Source organism: Phoenix dactylifera, chromosome 6 (assembly GCF_051530095.1).
Source record: "Phoenix dactylifera cultivar Ajwa chromosome 6, Ajwa_hap1_PhDact_Kaust_v1.1, whole genome shotgun sequence".
NCBI classification, from domain to species: domain Eukaryota; kingdom Viridiplantae; phylum Streptophyta; class Magnoliopsida; order Arecales; family Arecaceae; genus Phoenix; species Phoenix dactylifera.
Genome location: NC_143195.1, coordinates 28,803,362 through 28,825,178, shown reverse-complemented (window position 1 = coordinate 28,825,178; position 21,817 = coordinate 28,803,362). Strand labels below are relative to the sequence as shown.

Below are 21,817 nucleotides of genomic sequence, written 5' to 3'. Positions count from 1 at the left end.
CTGAGTTTCCGGTCCTCGGAATTTTGTTTTCTTTTTTTGTTTTCTGAGAGGGACAAGCATTCCAATTTCAAGTTGAACTTTTCAACTTCTGTCCATTACACTTGTCCCAACGTAATTATTAGAAGGGAGGCCGGGATACCACATGGTCTAGATGGTGACTGCATGATTGTTGAATTGCGTGAACTAATTCAAAGGAGTTGGTTGGTGTCTTTAATATCATGTTGAATTGCGAAAACTAATTCAAAGGAGTCGGTTGTTGTCTTTAATAGCATCTCTATCGACCGAGAGGATAGCATCTTCTATCCGATATTTTTCCCATTCAACCTCTTTCTTTGACCTGTTGGTATGCAAGACTATAGATGCCATGCATTGAGCTGCTTACCCAAGAGCAGTCTAGATGCTTATTACTGTCGATCCTGGAACATCGTGATGGACCGCTTCCGAGGATCTGCGAGACAACAAATAAGGATAAGAGCTCAGCGAATTGGCTCCGACCGAGCCCTTCGATACTAAGTCGTAGGGAATTTATAGTAGGAACGGAAGAGGAGGAAAAAGAGAACAGAGAGATATAGTCTTCCCTAGTTAAAGATGATTTTTCATTAATTCATTATCTTTTCAGGAGGGCCTTTGGACCTATTCGTAGCAGTGATGCATCTATTTCTCAAATGGAATAGAGACTGCAATGGAAGAAATTATATTCTACACTACGTGCACCACGTGGCAGTGCGCCAGTCTAATCACAGAAGATAGTTATAAGCTGACAGCAACCATTGAAGGATAAGTTGAAGCCCATAGCACTAGCGGACGGTAGAGGCCAGACTCGAGAGATATAGCCGAAGACTTTTTGTTGAGGAAGAGATAGAACTGTAGATGGATGGCAACATAGTGCCCAACAAAAACAAAAACAAGCCAGTCACCTGTTGGCTAAAATAGAGCATGACATGTTAGCAAAGTCCAGACCAGTTTGTAGGGTTTGGGTAAAATCACTATCTCCCAACCCTCGTTCAGCTTGAAACATTCAAAGCATCGCAAAATTTCTATCACCCACCCCTTACGGTAGACATGCAAAGGAATATGCAACTAGATGGTGGCTATAAAAGGCCTCGAACTCTCTCTCAACAGCCACAATAACCTTAAAACACCTTGGGCCTATTAGAACCTTGGCTATGTCATCTCCAAAATTCTTCTCCACCCTTCTTCTGTTTCTAATCCTTTCATTTCTTCTTGCCTTGGCATCAGCTTCACTTGCATCCCAAGGGAGGGCCCTCCTCCAGTGGAAAGCCAGCCTCCAGAGCCAAGGATCACTTGAATCTTGGAACCTCGACACAAGTCTATGCAACTGGACTGGAATCGCATGCAACATCACACGTCGAGGCCGACATGTGATCAGGGAGGTGAATCTGGCCCATATGGGTCTGGCAGGAACGCTAAATGCTTTCAACTTCTCCGCCCTGTCATCACTTACCAGTCTCAACCTCACGTTCAATGAGCTCTATGGAAGCATTCCTCCCACCATATCTGCTCTTTCGAAGCTCACCTCTCTTGATCTTTGCACTAATAACTTTGCAGGGATAATTCCACTGCAGATCATTTCTCTGACAAAGCTCAACTCTTTCAATCTTAGCGAGAATCAGATAAGTGGTTCCATCCCTCCTTGGCTAAGTAATATGACATGGCTTAACTTCTTATACCTACACCAGAATAACCTTTCAGGTACCATCCCTAAGGAGTTAGGAAGGCTTGGGAATCTCTTGGAGTTGAAAATCTACACCAACCATATAACAGGTTCCATCCCTCTCACTTTGGGAAATTTAACCCAGCTTCAAGTATTGGATTGCTCCACCAACGGGATATCTGGCTCCATCCCTCCCGAATTAGGGAATCTCGTAAACCTGGTTTATTTAGAGATGAGCAATAACAGTCTGATAGGTTTCATCCCTCTTAGCTTAGGAAACTGGACCAAGCTTAACTGGTTCAATCTTTGGAATAATCATCTCTCTGGCTCCATTCCTTCTGAAATAGGAAATCTAGTGGAGTTAACTATGCTAGAACTCTCAACAAACAATTTAACAGGTTCCATCCCTACTAGTATCAGAAATTTAACCAAGCTTGAAACCTTGAACCTCTTTAAAAATCAGATCTCTGGATCAATTCCTCATGAAATACAAGATCTGGTAAGCTTGAGAGATTTGAAAATATATGTCAACCTTTTAGATGGTTCAATCCCTGCTAGTATCGGAAATTTAACCAAGCTTGAAATCTTGTCCCTCCATGAAAATCAAATCTCTGGCTCAATCCCTCCATCTCTTGGAAGCTTAACCAACCTTACTTATTTGCGCTTATTCAACAATCAACTATCTGGTTCTTTGCCTCAGGAATTTAATAATATTACAAATTTGAAAGTTCTCCAATTGGGGTACAACAGTTTTTCTGGCCATTTACCCCATGACATATGCAAAGGAGGAGTTCTACATATTCTTTCTTTGAGCAACAACTATTTTGAAGGTCCGATTCCCCAAAGCTTGAAAAACTGCACAAGCCTAGTCGGAGTCGGACTCAAGCAGAACCAACTATCTGGGGATATATCTGAAAATCTTGGAGTGTATCCACATCTCTCGTACTTTGATTTAAGCTTCAACAATCTGTCTGGTAAGCTCTCACCAAACTGGGGAGGATGTCATAATTTGTCGCTCTTAAAAATCTCCAGCAACAAGGTTACAGGAAGCATACCAGCAGAACTCGGAAAGTTGACTCGACTACAAAAACTTGACCTTTCTTCGAACTATCTATCAGGAGAGATTCCAAAGGATCTGAGCAAGTTAACTAATCTATATAACTTGACTTTGAGCAATAACCAACTTGTTGGGGAGGTATATCCAGAATTCGGAGAACTATCTAATTTAGAGATTCTTGATCTGTCAGCAAATCAACTAAGAGGAAGGGTACCAGAATAATTAGGTAACTGCATGAAACTTTATTCGCTGAAGCTTGGAAACAATCTTTTTAATGGAAGCATTCCCTTTCAAATTGGAAATCTAGTAAACCTACAAGTCTTCCTAGATCTAAGCCACAACTCATTTACTGGAGAGATACCATCACAATTTGGCAAACTGGATAAGCTAGAAGTTCTGAATCTATCACACAATGAGCTGACCGGTCATGTTCCACCTTCTTTGAGTGATATGATAAGTTTGTTATCTGTAGACTTATCATACAATGAATTAGAAGGCCCACTGCCCAACAGCAGAATTTTTCAGAATGCTCCAGTGGAGTGGTTCGCCCACAACAAGGGCTTGTGTGGTGCAGTGAAAGGTTTGCCTTCATGTGGCTCCCATACAACCAGCAAAGATGATTCAAATAAGCACCACAAACTTCTCTTGTTAATTACTGTTCCTAGTTTCTTATTTCTATTTGTTGTATTTGCTTTGCTAATTCTGTGGAAGAAATGTACGAGAAATGATGCAAGTATTGAAGAAGGTGGATTCTCTATTTGGAACTTCAATGGAGAAAATGCATACAATGGCATCATTCAAGCAACAGAGAATTTTGATGCCAAGTACTGCATTGGCACTGGAGCATTTTCTAATGTTTACAAAGCATTATTGCGCGGCAAGTTGGTAGCTGTGAAGAAATTTCATCCATTAGAAATTGAAGACTCGCCAAGCAAGCAAACTTTTTGGAATGAAATACGGGCACTGACCCAGATCCAACATCGGAATATTGTGAAGCTTTATGGTTTTTGCTCCAATGGTCGACATAAATTTCTTGTTTGTGAATACATGGAGAGAGGAAGCTTGGCAAATATTCTCCGAAGTGAAGGTGCCGCTGAATTGGATTGGTCTAAGAGAGTGGATGCTGTAAAACATATTGCTCATGCTCTATCATACATGCACCATGATTGTGCTCCGCCATTAGTGCACCGAGACATAACAAGCAAAAATATTCTACTTGATTCAGAATACAAGGCTTGTATTTCGGACTTCGGTATTGCTAGACTTCTAAAGCCTGATTCATCAAACTGGAGTATCCTTGCAGGCACACGAGGATATTTGGCCCCAGGCATGCTGCAATTCTATTTTTGTAATGTAAGAACAATGGAGATACAAATTTGTTTATATTTTTTAATACATTGTTCGAGATATGTTAAGAGCATCTTTAGGTTTATTTCTATATAAAAAAAGGTAACATATCTATGACCATGGTAACTTATCAATGCATTACACACTTCCATGCTCGTCAAAGAAACACAATATTTTTCCTCCAAAAGAGTTATTGTTTCTTTCTCGGTCTTTTTAGGATTAGCTAATTACATGTTATTCTCCATGACATTCATGTGACCAAGTTGATATGAAGATATGTTTGTTTAACTTTAATACTATTACATTTTCAATGCTATAATTTGTACTAGACTATGTAATACGTAGTAAACTATTGATTACATGCTGAGTTGCTTTTGTGTGGGACTGACACAATTGAGAATGCTTTGAACTTTTTGTATTAAATCAGATACCTTGTGTTGCAGTTACAAGTGGACTCTAGAGCTAATTAAATCGATAAAACTAGCTCTATTAGAAGTGGTTGACAATAAAAATTTGATTATATATTTTTTCTTGTCTGTTGCAGAGCTTGCATACACAATGAGGGTTACTGAGAAATGTGATGTATATAGTTTTGGAGTAGTTGCACTTGAGATTGTAATGGGAAAGCATCCAGGAGATCTCATCTCTACTTTATCTTCTACGATCAGTGAAAACACCTCTCTGAAAGATATATTAGACCCGCGACTACCACCTCTGACAACTCAAGCTGCAAATGAGTTAGTTGCAATAGTTATGACAGTATTTCAGTGTTTAGATAACAACCCGCATTCTCGTCCGAGATGCGAAATGTATCTCAACAGCTATCTACCATCGGCTGGGGCGGCTCAATACATTCTGGGGCCTAAGGCGAATCCAATGAATGAGGCCTTTTTTTTTAATAATAATTTTTTTTAATAATAATTTTTTAATAAATATAAAATACTTAAAACAATATATGAAAATAGATAGCTATCAAGTACACTATTTCAACCATGAATCTAACAAAGATAGACAAGAAGCCTTTTCAATTTAATATAATTCTTGAATGGAAGCACATAAAAGTAATTATTCTAAATGAAGGGCCATGAAACTGATTAAATAACTGAGATAATGCTTGGCAATACTGTTTACCATGTCAAGCAAGAGCCGAATAGGAAAATGTCATCCCATGGCACTTCATGGTCAAGGTAAAGAAAAGAATTTGTCCATAAAGAAACCTCTAAGAGAAAGTAGGGTCATTATGGAAAATTCACTCCATCAAATTAATAAAAGTCCCATCCCACCATCTCCCCTTCAAGTGAGTACCCAAGCAGCAACTGCAACATCACGGCACAGCAGCCATTCAACCCCCTCCCTCCTTTTCTCTCTCTACCACCCAAGAGGGGAGAAGAAACCGAGAGGAGAAAACTAAAAGAATCTCCACCCTCCAAGACGTCCATCTCCAATCCCCCTATCTTTCTTCCGGATGGCCCAGCTGGATCAGGAGTAATGTGAGGGAAGGAAAACCAAGACCAAAACCAAAAAAGAGAAGGGATGAAAGGTAAGAGTGGCTTCAGGCGTCTATCAAGCCAACCAAATCCCTCCTCTCTCTCTCTCTCTCTCTCTCGCCCCCCCCCCCCCCCGCTCCCACCCAAAACAAAACTACTGTCCCCAACTTCCAAATTGCCCCTCTGCAGGCCAAGAAACTCTCCACCGATGGAGGGGGGAAGATTCGTAGCCAGCTCCTGATCCCATTTATATGGGGCTTTGCTTCCTTTTGATCAGCCTCCCGGGGCCTTCCATTGGCCCGGGGCCTCAGTCGCCTAAGGCTCAGGCCGGCCCTGACCATCGGGGCACGACCAAACTCCCAACCTTTGGACATGATTAAGTTATATCACCTAATCCATGTCAAGGTATGATAGAAAATAGATATTTTGCCAAAAAAAGCCATCATTTAATATATAGTTTATCTCCTTTTTTCGATTCACGAGAGTTAGCAGAACTTGATTCTTTATGCAGTAGATTCATATCAACCAACGGATAGATCCCTCCATGCTTTTATTATTGGAAATTGTAAAGTTATCTTGACTGAGTTGTCAAAACAATTAATTTATACTCGAGCATTTTATTGATCTGGTCAATCCGGAAAAATTATTGCGTAATATGGCCATGCTTGCAGCCCGTCACAATCGCTAGTTACTGTGATGATAGGCGTATTCAAGGAATAAAGCCCATAAAAATCAACGGCTGTGATTGGCTGCCTGCGCGCCATGGTGCATGCAGTGTAATTAATAATATCTCGTCAATCTGGCATAATAGACACCTGCCAACCATAGGATTTGTGTTTCCCATGGAGCGATATACTTGTAAGCAGGCACTCACATTTACCAAGAAAATATGAGAACTGACATGTTTTTGTCAGGAATTTCGGGGGGGAAAAAATGCAGTGGGCCATTTAGGTTGGGCTAGTTGTTGTCTCGATGCTCTATTTAAACTAGAATTATACTGGATTAGATTTATTTATTAGACCGGTATTAGATTGTACGGTTTCTTGGACTTGGACATCACTTCGTCTCCTCAGTTCAATTTGCACTTCATTTTATTTATCAATAAAATAATATAATAGGTTTCATTAATTTGCTCAAAAATATAATGATATATGTAATGTAGGATTTGAAGTTTGAGATTCAAGTATATCATCATACGTGACCATAGTAATGGAAAAGCCTCGATATTTGCTAATGAATTGATAGATAAACTTTTTTGTTGAAAGAAAAAGGAGTTTAACAATCTGAGCTTGAAAATTTGCTAAAAAAGAAAATTGAGCTTGCAAAACTAAATAAAAGTTTGGGTTCAAACTAATAACATATTGGTCAATTAAACAAACAAGCCAAGTTTGGATTTCTATATATATAGCTAGGTAGATGGATGGATAGAAAGATGGATAGGTATATTTATATATGCACGTGTGTGTACAAACCTAAGCAGTTAACTAGTTTACTACTACTTTGACTCATTTATATTTCTTCTCCCCAACCATCCAAGTTAGCCCTTGACCAAGGAAAAGCCAACCATTGTTTAGAAGGTGGCGCTCCTACCATATTTCCTTAATGAAAAATAAAACGAAAAAAAAGGGCAGTGTAGAAAGAATGTTGTATTATACTCAAGTAATTGCACAAAAACTTTTGTAGAAATCATAGTTAATAAAATTACAATGCACCAATATTAATGCTCAAGTTGTATTAAAATTAGAAAGAATACTAGTAAAAACACAATCCAAGTATTGCAGCTTTATAGGATTCCCTCAAGGCTCAACACACCAGACATTGATATAATGTCTCCTACCCTAACTTGCAAGTCCAAGTTAATCTAAGCCCCTAAATTCCCTGGTAATATCAGGTGCTCAACCTAATAACATCTTTTAATGGCCCCCTCACGACATACCCTAACTTGCAGCCACTAACAATCGACTAGAGAATACAAAACGAAAGGATTAGAAGACAGCCCGACTAGTCTTGGGTGGGCCCACCTACACGGCTGCACCTCTCCCTCTCCGTCCCTATTAATCAAATCACAACCGTTCGATTGGTCGGTCGCTTATATTGCCCCGATCTGATGGCTGACACTTTATGGTCCGCCAGATCTCAAGAACGGTTCAGATTGTTTTGATATCCAGTGGGTTTCTTGGTCATCTGGTAATTTTGCCGAAGGATGTTGGGGGCCCACCTTCGACCAAGGCTGTTATTTGAAGGGATTGAAAGGGAGGGAGAGGAAGAGTTGAAGAAGATCCGCTGCGGTTTTGGTATCGCTGACTTCTTCTTTTTATGACCATTTTTAATTCTTTTGGTTTTCAATTGAGAAAGTTACATGTTTTTTCTCCATTTTTATGTTTTCTGTTTTGCAAGTACGTTTTTTTTCTGGAATAATTGAATAAATATGCTGCTCGTTGGGATTTTTGATTCTATGTTTGATGAGAATTGAGGCTCTTGGTTTCTCTCTTGACTATTTGTGAGCAAAGTCCAAGCAACACCTCAGCTTGTCACTTGCACAAAATTAGTCACCCTACCCACTGAATTGATCTTGAAACTTGTTAGGAATTATTCAATATATCACGGACCTAATTTTTATTTTGTCCAAGTTTAAATTAGGGCCCTTAATCAACGACTCTAGTTATCAAAAACAGGGATGGGCGTTTGGTGGAGTCTGAATCATCTTGACACTGAATTCCCCTTAGTTATCAAAAACAGGGATGGGTATTTGGTGGAACGGTGGTTTGTGACACTTCTATGAAGGCATAATCCAGTGGCCACATCTTGTCACTGAATCCCCCTTATTTATTATCCATGTTCTATTCCTTTCATGACCCCAACCCAAATAGACTAGATTATCTTAGATAATTGGAAAAAAATTCCAATATTAAATATCATTAATCTTTTGCGTTGTTTGTTTTCAGAATGAGGAAGCCAGTTGAAAATATTCTGGTAGAAGGTGGCAGGAGTGAGGAAATACAGAGTTGGGAGCAATCGATATTTGCAAAACAAGAAAGTGCAATATATTCCGTCAAAAGAAAACAGTCTTTGCCTGCTTGATACGGGAACAAATTTATTGGCCTGGTTTGTTTGTGGCTACGGGAACAAATTTCTGCATATTCTTCATTGTAGGTCACTATCCGGTCCATCATGTATGCCTCTTCATATCGAGCATTTGACAACTATATTATATAAGTTCGTGCTTTAGTTAATAATTTGGATATGCACTTCAAAACTAATATGAAAATTACTCTTAAGCTGTGATCTTTATACTCAGATCTGCTACTTATTGACTAATAGTTCTGAACTTTGCATATGGAATGGATAAATCCTTTGCAATTCTTTCTTATCCATAACCAAATTATAATGTACGCAAAACTTCCTTGATATTAAAATTTTCTTCTCTTGAACCATCTTTAATTATCACAACAGTACTAGTTCAATGAATAAATAATTTTGTTTTGAAAGGAAAATGAATAATGCATGTTTTTACAGATATATCATGGGTAAATTTAATACCTTTCTAAGTTTCCTTTGAGAAAAGAGTATCTTTGTAATTGTAATCTGCTATAATCCATTTCTTTATTTTACTAAGAAATAGTTAGCTTAATTAATCTTGGAAGAATAACATTTTTAATTTTTAGGTTGCTTATCTCACATTGGGAAGCAACCCGATATATTTACACTAGCATATTAAATACCTTTCTTTTGTTTTGGGAAAAGAGTATCTTAGTAGTTGTAATCTGCTATAATCCATTTCCTTATTTTATTAAAAAACAGTTAGTTCAATCAATCTGGGAAGAGTAGCACTTCTAATTTTTAGGCTTCTTATCTCACATTGGGCATTAATCCGATATATTTACAGTAACAAACTTCTTCCCTTCCTAACCGCATGGTGGATCATAAATAGAAACTTCGAGCAGGAGATGTGCCATACGATTTGCAAGCTTATTATCATGTAAATCATGTGGAATTATCTTTCCAGATATACAGTATGTGGAATTGATGATGATGAATGTTTTCATGCTGCAGGCATGCTTCGTATAAGCTTAGGGTGCTTCATATCCTTCAATAAAGACAATTCATTGAGCCTCCAGTTTTTTTCTAGCTAAAGTCTTGTATATAGCTATGCATTATCATTATTTTAAGAATATGACATACTAATTGTTTCAAATAAAGTCCTTCATGGCTGTAATTCCGCACTTGCATTTTTTGTGGAAGAAATGGTTCAGCGGGTATAAACTTCTGAAAAGTTAATCTATTAGGAACCTTGACAAATATTCTTGGATATTTTTCTCATTTATGTTTGTCACTACATTAGAGCTGAGAAGCTGCAAGAAGCTCGCAACTCATGGCATTCTAGATGTTGGGGTTTAAAGGTTGCTATATATCTATTGTCAGTGATGGCTCCATTCATCATCCCTTTATGTTTCATCCAATTATATGGTATGCTGAGAAGTCATCGAGCATGATATTTATGTTACTGAATGTAATTGTATCATTTAATTTAACTGAAACAGTTTATGTAGTTTCTCTAGATCATGGAGGTTTTTTTCCTGTTCTTATTTAATCTACAAAACTGTATTATCATTATGCCAATTTCTTCCACGACAAAACAGTGTGTACGTCTTTTTTTTTTTTTGCATCACAAATCATAATGTCAGAATGATGCTAAGTTGTTGGATTTTATGCAGAGCTGCTAATGTATAAACTTTACCAAAGATTTCAAATTTTTTGTTTGTCCTTCCACCTTTTGACATTAAGAATCTAATTTACTGAGAATACAACATGTGTAAATTAATAAGATGTGTGTGTGTATGGGTTTTATTTCTCTATCCACCATGAAGCTAGGAAAAAAAGAACCAAAACAATATTCTAGGGGAAAAAGGGACAGGAGACAACAACTATTTTACCTTTTTCTTTTTGCAGGTGAGGTTGCTCACGTAGGTGCAGGGTAATTTTGTAATTCTTCCATGCGCTTCTTATTTGTGTAAATTCTAATAAAGCAAAATACATTTTCTGCATGCATCCATGTGTAATTTGAATTTGAAATTGCAGTTATAATCTTATTTTATGATAGTTGCATTTATATATTTTATCTGTCTTCTTCAAATTTTCACACTTACCGAATTTTCCATCGAAATTGCTAATGTAGAATTTGAATTCTATCAAAATCATACATCAAGAAGTGATTAAAGAAAATAGTTTTAATCACAATTAATGATAAGTTGTCACTTTTCCAAAAGATGTTCTATTATAGTTACATGCCTTTTATGTATATTATTGACAAGTCGCTTCCTGGAATCCTAGATAATTTAATTTTATGTTTTCGTCTCCCCCCTCTTGTGAAAATTAACTTATCTTGGTCCTTTATTTCCTTTTCTTTTTTCTACCATGGCAGAATTTGAATATCTTAATTTTCTGTCAACTGCCTCCACCAACTGTGAAGTCCTGAAAATTTGTTGCATAGAATGGGAACAAAAGCGGTGGTGGGTGCAGGAACAGGAAGCATCTTGTTGCAATATGTCAAATGCTGAACCCACATAAGATACATCTGTCCAATATGCATAAGTTTGCAGGCCCACAGATACATGCTACACAGTATAGTTAGCTTAGAAAAGGATGATCTGTAGGTAGGTTGTCACTGACATTTGATCTCCTATAGGTTTGTCATGCTTACAGCCATGTATACATTTTTGTGTTAACAAGATGCTGAATGATATTATTTTTATCGTATTTAGCTTGGGATTCAACTTATGATTTTGGACTGGCCAAGGAGCCAACCTTAGATGATTTTGGACTGGCCGAGGAGCCAACCACCCGAGGTGAATGACTTCGGCCCTAGCCGAGGATCCGACCATCCGAGGTGAGCGACTTTGGCCCCGATCGAGAAGCCCATCAATATGTGTCAACAATGACTGACAATGCTAATGACCGACAGCCCTCGCAGCCTGCCGTCGTGGCAACACTACAATCTGCACCCGATCATTGCTACACGCTGACCATACAAACTGATTCCACACTATAGCTGTACCACCTACCATTACTTGGCTATCAGTGCATGCCACGTTAGTTCAGATAGCGACAAATCCGGCTCGCCTATATAAAGGGGGACCTGTGGGACCTCAGGTAAGATATTCATTTCACATAGAGTTTTACACTCTGCTGAAATCTTCTTTCTTCTACTCTATTGCCTATCTATTCTAACTTAGGTATTGGTGGGTCCTCCGCTAGAAACTCTCCGGCAAGTAAACTTTTTGCAAGCCATCCATGAAGAAGACCGACGCCCGACGCCACCACCAACCTGCTCAGCTTATCTCCAGCCGACTTTAGGGTTGTCCGAGCTGAACTCCGATTTTGGTCCGAATTCGGCGACAACAAACCCCTTAAGGCTTTATATGTTTGGATTCACCACAGCCCATGATGGCCACGGGTAGCTTCCCAAGCTTGTCCACACCCTCTTCAAACACAACCCCCATGCCCATGAAGAAATGCGGCTCAATGTGACAGTGGAAAGCCCACACTCCAGGGTTATCGGCCCGGAACCTCAAAGCCGTCCACCCATAGGGGTGCACTGCCACCGTGTTCTTCATAATTGGGTCCACCAAATTGTACCTCTTTGGATCAGTCTCCGGATCAAACTTCCCCATTCCATAGCCCAACACCCAAAAGGCATGCCCATGTAGATGCCATGGGTGTGTCTCACTATTGTTCCTCTTCATCGTGTTAGCATTTTGTAAGATCACATCTATCGTCGAATTGAATACCAACCGATAGATCGAAGTGCTTGCTGTTGCATTTCGATTCTTCTGGACGTCATAAATATCATAATTCTTGTAGTCATAAGTCTCTGGCGCTGGTTTTTGATCGAAAGCATGAAGCATCCTCTCCTTGAGGGTGATGAGGTATGGTGTCTGGGGTAAATTCAACGATACATTATTCACAGCCCACTTAACATAGCCATCGATGCAATTTTGGGTGTTCAGCAATATGATCATGCGGTCGGAAGTCGTCGGAGGAGGCCGGATGTAATCAGGATGCGATCGGATGGCGATACTTTGATTGAATCTGTACATGGTGTCATTCCAAAGGGGACCGGTTGGCAGGACGGTCGGAGGGAGCCTTCTAGTGTGGTTTGGGTAGTAATTGAGGACGGCAGTGCCAGTGGGAGTGGTCGAATTTCGGCTAACCACATTGACAACAGCCCAATAGTTGCGAGAGGGGTCTTGTTCAGCCTTCAAAAGCACTGAATAGGTCTCGCCTGAGTAGATGTTCAGGTTCTTCACCATGAAGGGCTTCACATAGTGACCATCTGCTGCGACAACCATCAAATTGTGTCCCTGGCATGATCATAACGGCAATATTAGCATTAGTTAAGGGTTGAGTCTACTATAAGTGCTCCGGGTGACATCATGCTTGAATTTTTTCGACCCAGTCATACAACTTCAACATAACAGAGTTCAACACTGTTTGTGCTACAAAATCTTATGACAAAACATAAGTTTTTCTTTCGTTAATGATTTTCTCTGACCATTTCATGGTAGCGGAACAATTCACTATTTTCTCAATAAATCATGCATTCTATAGTTTACCAAGTTCATAAATTTGCATATTGTTTCTTATCAGATGCTGACAAAGTAGGAAAAAGTTAGCTTATAGCGCTTCCATATTTATGTTCAAATAATATAATTTGAATTAAGGGTTTTTTTTTTTAAAGAAAAGTGTTGATGATATTACCTCAACTTCAAAATTTAGAGCCGAAAGAGAGGTGATGCTTGCAATCCGAAGGCGGTATGTTTTGCCCGGGATAACTGTTAACACATAAGGCGAGCACTCGGGATTGGTTGCATGGCATACCCCGCTTCCTGCGTTGGAGCAGTTGAATTTCCCCCTTCCATTGATCAAAAGTGACTGCAAGATTAAGAAGACCCCACTTAGTGCAACCTTCAGAGGGCTCTAAGAAAGTACTGTTCCATCGTCTGTTGGACGAAAAATTCTTAGTGAGGGGAAAAAATCCTTTAGGAAAGACAAGTTAAAGATAGAAATCTTAGTACAGGAGGAAGGCTGAAAACCATGGTCTGAAAATTCTACTGGGTGTGAGTATGAATAATCAATTGCATCCGCTTAGAAGTATCATGATTTTTTCTGAATTCTAGAAACATTTTTCCAACACAATGGAAAGCAAAAGTTTCTTATAAAATTAGGATTTCTTTGCTCCAAAAGGGAAGGGGGGACACAGAAGTTGCCATACCTGAGGCTCTCCAACCCAAATGAACTTTTTGGAGTTCAGGCCAACAGCCTGTTCACAGGTGTTCTGGTGCCACCAGTCATTAAGGATGATGCTCCGGTCATAGTCGTAGATGAACGGCTCGACCACACCGGCAGGGGGCAGAACTCGAATAAGACCGTAGAGTCCAGCAGACCTTTGCATCTCATAGTGTGCATGGTACATGTACGTGCCCGACTGGGATTTCAGCGAAAGACTGATGAGTTAATTGCCTTTTAACATTTGTACTGAATTATATTTCTATTGAATTTAGTTTCAACTCGCAAAACTTACTCGATCAACAACAAATCTGTAAGTAAAAGTATCCCTTGGCACAACCGGACACTGTGTCACCCCCTCTGTGCCATCAAACCATGGAGTGCCAATCTATAAAACAAAATAATGATTATTATAGCAATAGAAATGTCGGTAATTTCCATTCCTATCTTCAGAGGGCTAGGAGTAGGAGGAAGATCAAGAAATAATAATAACTAATAACTTTTATATTGCTTCTATTTCGAAATGAAATAAAAAGTTAAGAAGTCCAGGTCTTGTTTTCAAAGTATTTGATACAGATAATTCGACTATGTGGTGCTTCCATTGTTAGTTAGGAAATCTAATAACACACACACACACACACACACACACACGCACGCACACAGAGAGCAAAGATAGGCATGAGAGTGAAGTTGAGAAAAGATTTGGCCCCACCCACACGGCGATTTCACCAATCCTGTTCCCAACAAAAGGGGAACAAGGGACCAACATATTTATGTCGTCTCTCGCAAGAAAACATATTTATGTTGTCTATGATTCAAAATGAAATAAGGCAAGAAGTTAGTACAGGTCTGATACCATAAGTTTGCAAACTTGCTTCTAAGTTTTGTATCAGCACCTGCCTAATCCCATGCCAGTGAATGGCTAAGTTCTCAGTGAGTAACGCATTCTTGACATCGATGACCACAGTGTCTCCCTGCTCGGCAATGATGGTTGGGCCAGGTGTTCTCCCATTGATCGTGATTGCCAACTTCTGGAAGCAATCTGGGGACTTGAACTGGTATGCCACCTCCCATTTTTGATAGTGGATTTTAGCTCGAACAGAGCCTGTGGTCGCAGAGATGATGAGGAGAAACAACAGCGGCAGCTTAGCTGCCAACCCAACGCCGCCGGGCCACAAGTCCATCTTCGACAAATAAAGTCTTCCCTCCGGCTCCGAGAAGCGCTCCTGTCACCCCAAAAGTTGGCGGATCTATCGAGGGGGATCTGGAACTACTAAGTGGCAATCTAAGAAGCCATATTAGTTTTTTATAACCTTTTGGTCAGTAGCATTTTGTTAATGAAACGGATTGACCTTGGCCCAGTCTTTCTCTCATTCTCTTAAAAAAAAATAAATCTTGGTCAAATAGAAGAACAGACGTCGTAGTTGGGGGGTACAAAGAAATTTCTAACGAATACTTGTCAAATTTCTAAAAAGAAATTTCTTATGGATGGTGATTTCATGGAAAAACATGGTTTACTCGGGTCCACCGCTAATAAGGCTAAACATTTGTTTTTTTTCGTCAAGCTCGCTTATTTTTGTCTAATTATTAATACCAGTACTAGAGTCATCGTCAAGCAGAATACTTTTGAGTCAAAATTGTAGCTCTAAACCCTTTCTACGAATCTCTTAAATTAGAAACAGAAATAGCTGAAAATCATCTAGTACCAGCAAAGATAGTGGCCATAATGATCTCGAATGAGAAATCCAACAGCACCTTGATTACTTTTGAGGGAGCTATCAAAGTTGATCTTCAAAGTTCTAAGGGATAGGGGACCTAATGAACCTATAAAGGAAAGGAAGATGAGCTACTAGAGTTGCAGATAACCCAGTACAAATATCAACCAAACACAGATGTCATATCTTGTGAGGACTTGTGCGGGCATGTGTTTAGTTCCACATCATTTATGCCGGAGAGATCTTGAGTACTTATACAGGACAAAGAAATCCAAAAAATGCCTTCCAGCTTGCTATTTCGATGAGATCCTAGGTTGTTACAAATGGTATCAAAGCGGACCCGACACATAGCCCATATGGACTAGGGGACCCTGTAGCACAGGCTCCTTAAGGCTAACCACGGGCCGACCGTGGTGTTTGTGATTAAATTTGAATAGATTTAGACCTTTAGTCTGACGAGGACGTTAGTACTTAAACAAGGAGAATATGTGAGGATCTGTGCGGGGCATGTATTTAGTCCCACATCGATTATTTGTCAGAAAGATCTTGGGTACTTATACAGGACTAAGAAATCCAAAAATACCTTTCAGCTAGCCATTTTTGAATGAGAACTTGGGTTGTTATATCCTTTGGACATATGGGTTTAGTTCAAGTGACAACATCTCTCATTTCAATCCTTTATTCATAAACTCCTAGTTTCGCGAGATCTAGCTCGTTTGGGAGTTAGATGAGATGGGCATAGGTAGCACGATAACAACAATATCTTTGATAACAATCAACTTATATAATTAACTATAACAACAATTGAGAAAAGAGAGACCCCAAAAGCAATAAATTGAGAGCCTAAATAATTGTTAGGTCTGAATATTATGATAAGAAAATTATAATACCCAAGATCTCATCAAAAAAGCTAATTGAATTGTATTATTTGGATTTTTAGGCCCTATATAATTATCCAAAATCCACCCAGTGCATAGCCGATGTGGGATTAAATATATGCTCATATGAGTCCTCACATGCTCTTCTCATTTAATCTCTGGCATACTCGCCAAGCTAAGGGTCTAAATCTATTCAAATATAATCATAGGCATCATGATCGACCTGTGGTTAGCTTCAAGTAGCCCGTGTCGCAATGTCTTCCAATTCACATGGGCTATGGACTAGATTTGTTCTGATATCATTTATAACAATATAAGATTATTTGGGTTCTTTAGCCTCACCCAAAATCTACCTAGTGCATTGTGAGGGCCCGTGCGAGCGTGTGTTTAGTCCCACATCGGTTATTCGCTGGGTAGATCTTGGGTACTTATACAGGATCAAGGAACCCAAATAATACCTTCCGGCTAGCCATTTTGGGTGAGGTCCTGGGTTGTTACAAATGGTATCAGAGCGGACTCGACCCATAACCTATGTGGACTAGGGGACACTGCAGCACGGATCCATTGGGGCTGACCACGGGCCAATCGTGGTGTTTATGATTTGATTTGAATAGATATGAACCTTTAGCCTGACGAGGACGTCAGGGCTTGAACGGAGGGAGTATGTGGGACCCGTGCGGGCGTGTATTTAGTCCCACATCGGTTATTCGCTGGGTAGATCTTTGGTACTTATACAGGATCAAGGAACACAAATAATACCTTCCGGCTAGCCATTTTGGGTGAGGTCTTGGGTTGTTACAAATGGTATCAGAGCGGACCCGGCCTATAACCTATGTGGACTAGGGGACACTGCAGCACGGATCCATTGGAGCTAACCACGGGCCAATCGTGGTGTTTGTAATTAGATTTGAATAGATAGGAACCTTTAGCCTGACGAGGACGTCAGGGCTTGAACGAGGGGAGTATGTGAGGACCCGTGCGGGCGTGTGTTTAGTCCTACATCGGTTATTCGCTGGATAGATCTTGGGTACTTATACAGGATCAAGGAACCCAAATAATAACTTCCGGCTAGCTATTTTGGGTGAGGTCTTGGGTTGTTACAAATGGTATCAGAGCGGACCCGGCCCATAACCTATGTGGACTAGGGGACACTGCAGTACGGATCCATTGGGGCTGACCACGGGCCAATCGTGGTGTTTGTGATTAGATTTGAATAGATAGGAACCTTTAGCCTGACAAGGACGTCAGGGCTTGAACGAGGGGAGTATGTGAGGACCCGTGCGGGCGTGTGTTTAGTCCCACATCGGTTATTCGCTGGGTAGATCTTGGGTACTTATACAGGATCAAGGAACCCAAATAATACCTTCCGACTAGCCATTTTGGGTGAGGTCCTGGGTTGTTACATGCATAGTTGATATAAGACTAAATACCCACCTGCATGGAAGCTCACGAAAATAGATTTGCAATGACCTATGAATGGAAACATAAGAATTTAAACTAATATCACTGGAATTGTATCCAATCTAGAAGCAAAAATGAAAGGTTACATTTTGAAAAATAATTGGACAAATGTACAACAAATTTGGCCTGTTTTCATCACGGTGGTGTAGCCACGAGGATGGGGAAGTTTCTCAGCAAGTGAACAAAAGTATTTTTTTCCTTTATGCGTGTTTGCGTGGACTTGTTCTTGGTGCCAGCCGCTGACTACTATTTGCAGTCTTACCCGTTCCAACTGCTATAATGTGGAGCATGTAAGCTAACAAGAAAAGAAAACCTATGCCTTTCGTGCACACAACTCGGTTTGGCAATAACATAACATTAATCCGATTACTTAGCTCCAGAAGGCAAGGAATCGATCTTTTCTTTTGTGGTGGCATATGTTTTAGATAAGCAGGCCTTGCTTTTTTATTTATCCATTTGAAAATAAGAAATATTTATCCAATCACGAAGATAATTATAAGCTGGCAATAACCGCAGAAGGATAAGTTGGAAGCCCATAGCACTAGCGGACGGTAGAGGCCAGACTTGAGGGAGATGTAACCGAACCGTAGACTTTTTGTTGGAGGATCGAGATAGAACTGTAGATCGATGGCAACGTAGTGCCCAACAAAAACAAGGAAGACATGATCGCCCCACCAATTTTGATTACATGCCCGTCACCCATTGGTTGAATAGAGCATGACTTCCAGTCCGGTTCCCTAGGGTTTGGGTAAAGTCACTGTACCCCAAAACTAGGGGCATTATGGCGGGACCATAGCTTTAGTTAAGTGATCTTGATCCATACCCTATCTTTTGAAACTAAATTATTACCTAAACAAGGTAAGTCAAAGAGAGTCGAGAGGCGCTGGTCTTCGAGTTCGTTTCTTTGAAGCTGCCAATGGAGGACTTGGACGCAAAAGAAGTTCCGTCGTCATGCACGCGGTGAATGCATGATGTGGATCTTTTGAATTAATTATTTCATTGTAGTACCCCAGGAAAAAAAAAGAAAAGAAAAAACCCTTCATACCCATTCAGTTAGCGGTCAGTGCAAACAAAGAATATCCCTAAATGCCAATCGAAGGGCCCTTTTCGTTGACCTTATGGCATGCATGACCACAGTTATATGTGAGCTAATCACCTATGAGATTGATTCCTAATTTATGCTTCTTGTGCAGTCAATTAGTCATAGCTTGTTCCAAGATCGAAAGTTGATGTTGTATGATCGGTTTAATCTCAGATTTATTTCACAGGAGTCAATTTACAAAACTTTTATGTTATTCTGCAATCTAATTCTCGTCCTTCTCGTAAGTTTATTTGAAGCACTTGAAGGAGTTGTCGGGTCTCTACTTCTACAATTGTTGGGCCTTTTGCATGAAAAAGGATATGTTTCGATCATGCGGTAGCCGTTTTTTTGAGATTTATGCAAGTAGATGGTTGAAGATGTTCTGAGAGCTTTGAAAGCTGTGTGGAGCATGATCAAATGGCCGATGATGTGAAAGAAGGTCAATTGGAAGATACAACCCGAACCCTATCGTTTCATCATCGGAAAAGTTGGCAGTGGTGGCCTCCAAGCATATGTAGAGGCTCCGTTTTAGACGGTCACAAATTCCTTGCCAATGCAAAATATGTTATCAAAATCTTCAGCGGCTAAGATGATGTCATTGTATGCATCTTGCCCATCAAAATGCCCAACCAAGAATGAACTTCCATTAGCCGGCCACATTTGTTTCAGATTGTATTTTGTGCTTCTTGAAGAAGGCTATAGCAACTTTAGCAAAGCAAGAATAAAAAAATAACGAGCCCCGAATAGATATAATTGTCAAGAGCATGGCTTTATGGCGTTGATTAGCATTTTCTTGTTGAAAGCGTGTCACCTGGAGGTAAACCGTGCACATAACCACACAAGTCTCAATCATGAACAAACAGCTCTCTTGGAGCATTTTGGAAAAACTGGTTATCACGAAAAAGACCCTCCAGAAGGTATGATAAATCTATGGATGACAAGCTAATCATGCGTGGAAGAGATGATGAAATGGAACCTCCTAACTTGTTATGCGAGAGATTTAGGTGTTTTAGCATTAGTAGCTTGCTTAGTTGTGATGGAATATTATACCCATGAAGAAATTGTTGCTTCGATCGAGTAATTCTTACAGGCTACCAATTTGATGTGGAATAGTTCCATTCAACACATTATTAGTCATCTTAAGAAGGCAGAGTTTATTGCAGCCCCCAATTTGTTCTGGTATTCGTCCATAGAGTGTTTGCTAACGATTTCATATCAAAAACTAATACAAAAAATAGAAAAATCATATCTACAAAAAAACCATGAAGTTTCGTCATATTTCTTGACTTTGCAGCGATTGGTTCATCTAATAGCAATTCCAGGTCACCAACCTCAGTCTCAAACTCTGGGCCTCTTCCATGCAGTAGTGTTAGATACCAACTAAATGAGCTAATACTAGCCTGCCATAGAAATATAGGTTAATGGCTGAATAGTGTTTTGGTGATTCGACGACACAGAAAAATATTAATTTAATTTAATCAAGCGAGAGTGAGGCTTGGCATGATGATAAAATTGCTTTCTTGTAGCCTGCTGCCTGGGTGGGTGTGTTCTGTTCCAAACACTGGAAAAAAGCTCTCCGTACGTAAGAGTAAGGCCATATGTATTTAACCCTCCTAGACTCTGCAATGGTAGTAGTATTGTGCATTGGGTTATATTTTCGTTAATTTAACCAAATTGGAGAATGGGTTGATGTGTAAGATTGAAATGCAAGTAATATATGTCAAAGAGCTTGCATTTTTTGATATTTTATATTTATAATGGTACCTGGCACTCTTTTTCTGCATAAGAAACATTTTCCACGAGATATTGCATGAGGGGATTTGTGCAACTTGCAATACCGACGCCATATACGTGCGATGGTTGAATGTAGGCTTGCTAAACCAACATTGCGTAGGTCCAGAAAAATTTTCATGTGTACTATCTGACACCCCCAAGTATAATATGATATTCATAGATTGATTTTGACTCTTTTTTCTTTCACATGCTGACATGGAAGCATGCGATTGGAAGAAGTTTTCAGAGTTCAAAAATGATATCAGATATATTTTCAATTAAATTAATCTCTGTTGCTATATCAATGCATAAAAGATGCATGTAAGTAGATTATTATTAACCCATTTCCGTTTCTTTGAAACGCGAGGCATTCTCCTTGTTTCCATTTAAGTATGCCATTCGGGCGACCAAACATAATAAACCAACCGGCATCCAGGGTTGACAATAATGAACCAGGATCTCCCTGTCCACCTTGTTTGGCACCAAACTCTATTTTTGAGATGATTGATAGCCGTGTGTTTTCAAGATGAATGACATAGAGACTATCCAATGATTATTTTTTTCGATGATGGCTATCCAATGATTCACAGCTCTCCATGGTGTAAAATATTGCACAACAAAGGCTTTGGACCTAACAAACGATCTAAGACCGTAGATATTTACATGGAACAATACTGATATCGCCTTAATCCCCTATCTGTCTAGGATCATGGTGTGATGTAAGATGAGTGGCTAAGCTTGGATTCTTTAATTTCGAGGATGCTCTCTTTCTTCGCTATGATACGTGTTTAAAGGTTATAAAACTCCCACCCTTCATTTTAATTTAAGGATCAAATGCTATCCCTTCCTTTTGGCTTTTAGTGATGCATCTATTTCTAAAATGGGATAGAGACTGCAGTGGAAGAAATTATATTCCACACCACGTGCACCACATGGCAGTGCGCCACTCCATTCACGGAAGATAGTTACAAGCTGACAACAACCACTGAAGCATAAGTTGAAACCCATAGCACTAGCGGACGGTAGAGGCCAGACTCAAGAGAGATATAACCGAAGA

At 39.7% G+C, this 21,817-nt stretch overlaps 2 protein-coding genes and 1 pseudogene across 2 annotated transcripts in view; 2 read left to right on the top strand and 1 right to left on the bottom strand.

Moving 5' to 3' along the window:
* The first annotated feature begins 435 nt into the window (after positions 1–435).
* LOC149753393 (uncharacterized) lies at positions 436–5,257 on the top strand (annotated as a pseudogene).
* A 642-nt stretch (positions 5,258–5,899) lies between these two features.
* LOC103698297 (uncharacterized) overlaps positions 5,900–21,817 on the top strand; it is a 34,966-nt gene continuing 19,048 nt past the window's right edge. Inside the window, 1 exon segment of the mRNA XM_089923978.1 lies at positions 5,900–5,971. Within this exon segment, the coding sequence (XP_089780104.1) occupies positions 5,964–5,971 (8 nt within the window). The 5' untranslated portion in view covers positions 5,900–5,963.
* On the bottom strand, positions 11,974–15,040 carry LOC149753392 (L-ascorbate oxidase-like). Its single transcript, XM_089923751.1, has 5 exons — positions 14,749–15,040; positions 14,148–14,240; positions 13,839–14,051; positions 13,325–13,498; positions 11,974–12,927 (listed from the first exon to the last, which is right to left on the bottom strand). The coding sequence occupies exons 1-5, from the start codon at positions 15,034–15,036 to the stop codon at positions 11,974–11,976; spliced, it is 1,722 nt and encodes a 573-aa protein (XP_089779877.1). The 5' UTR covers positions 15,037–15,040.

Coding starts and splice junctions, on each gene's coding strand:
- LOC149753392 (XM_089923751.1), bottom strand. CDS start 15,036: ATGGACTTGTGGCCCGGCGGCGTTGGGTTGGCAGCTAAGCTGCCGCTG. Junction 14,241..14,748: donor ACTGGCATGGGATTAGGCAG/GTGCTGATACAA, acceptor TTTGTTTTATAG/ATTGGCACTCCATGGTTTGA. Junction 14,052..14,147: donor ACAGATTTGTTGTTGATCGA/GTAAGTTTTGCG, acceptor CTGAAATCCCAG/TCGGGCACGTACATGTACCA.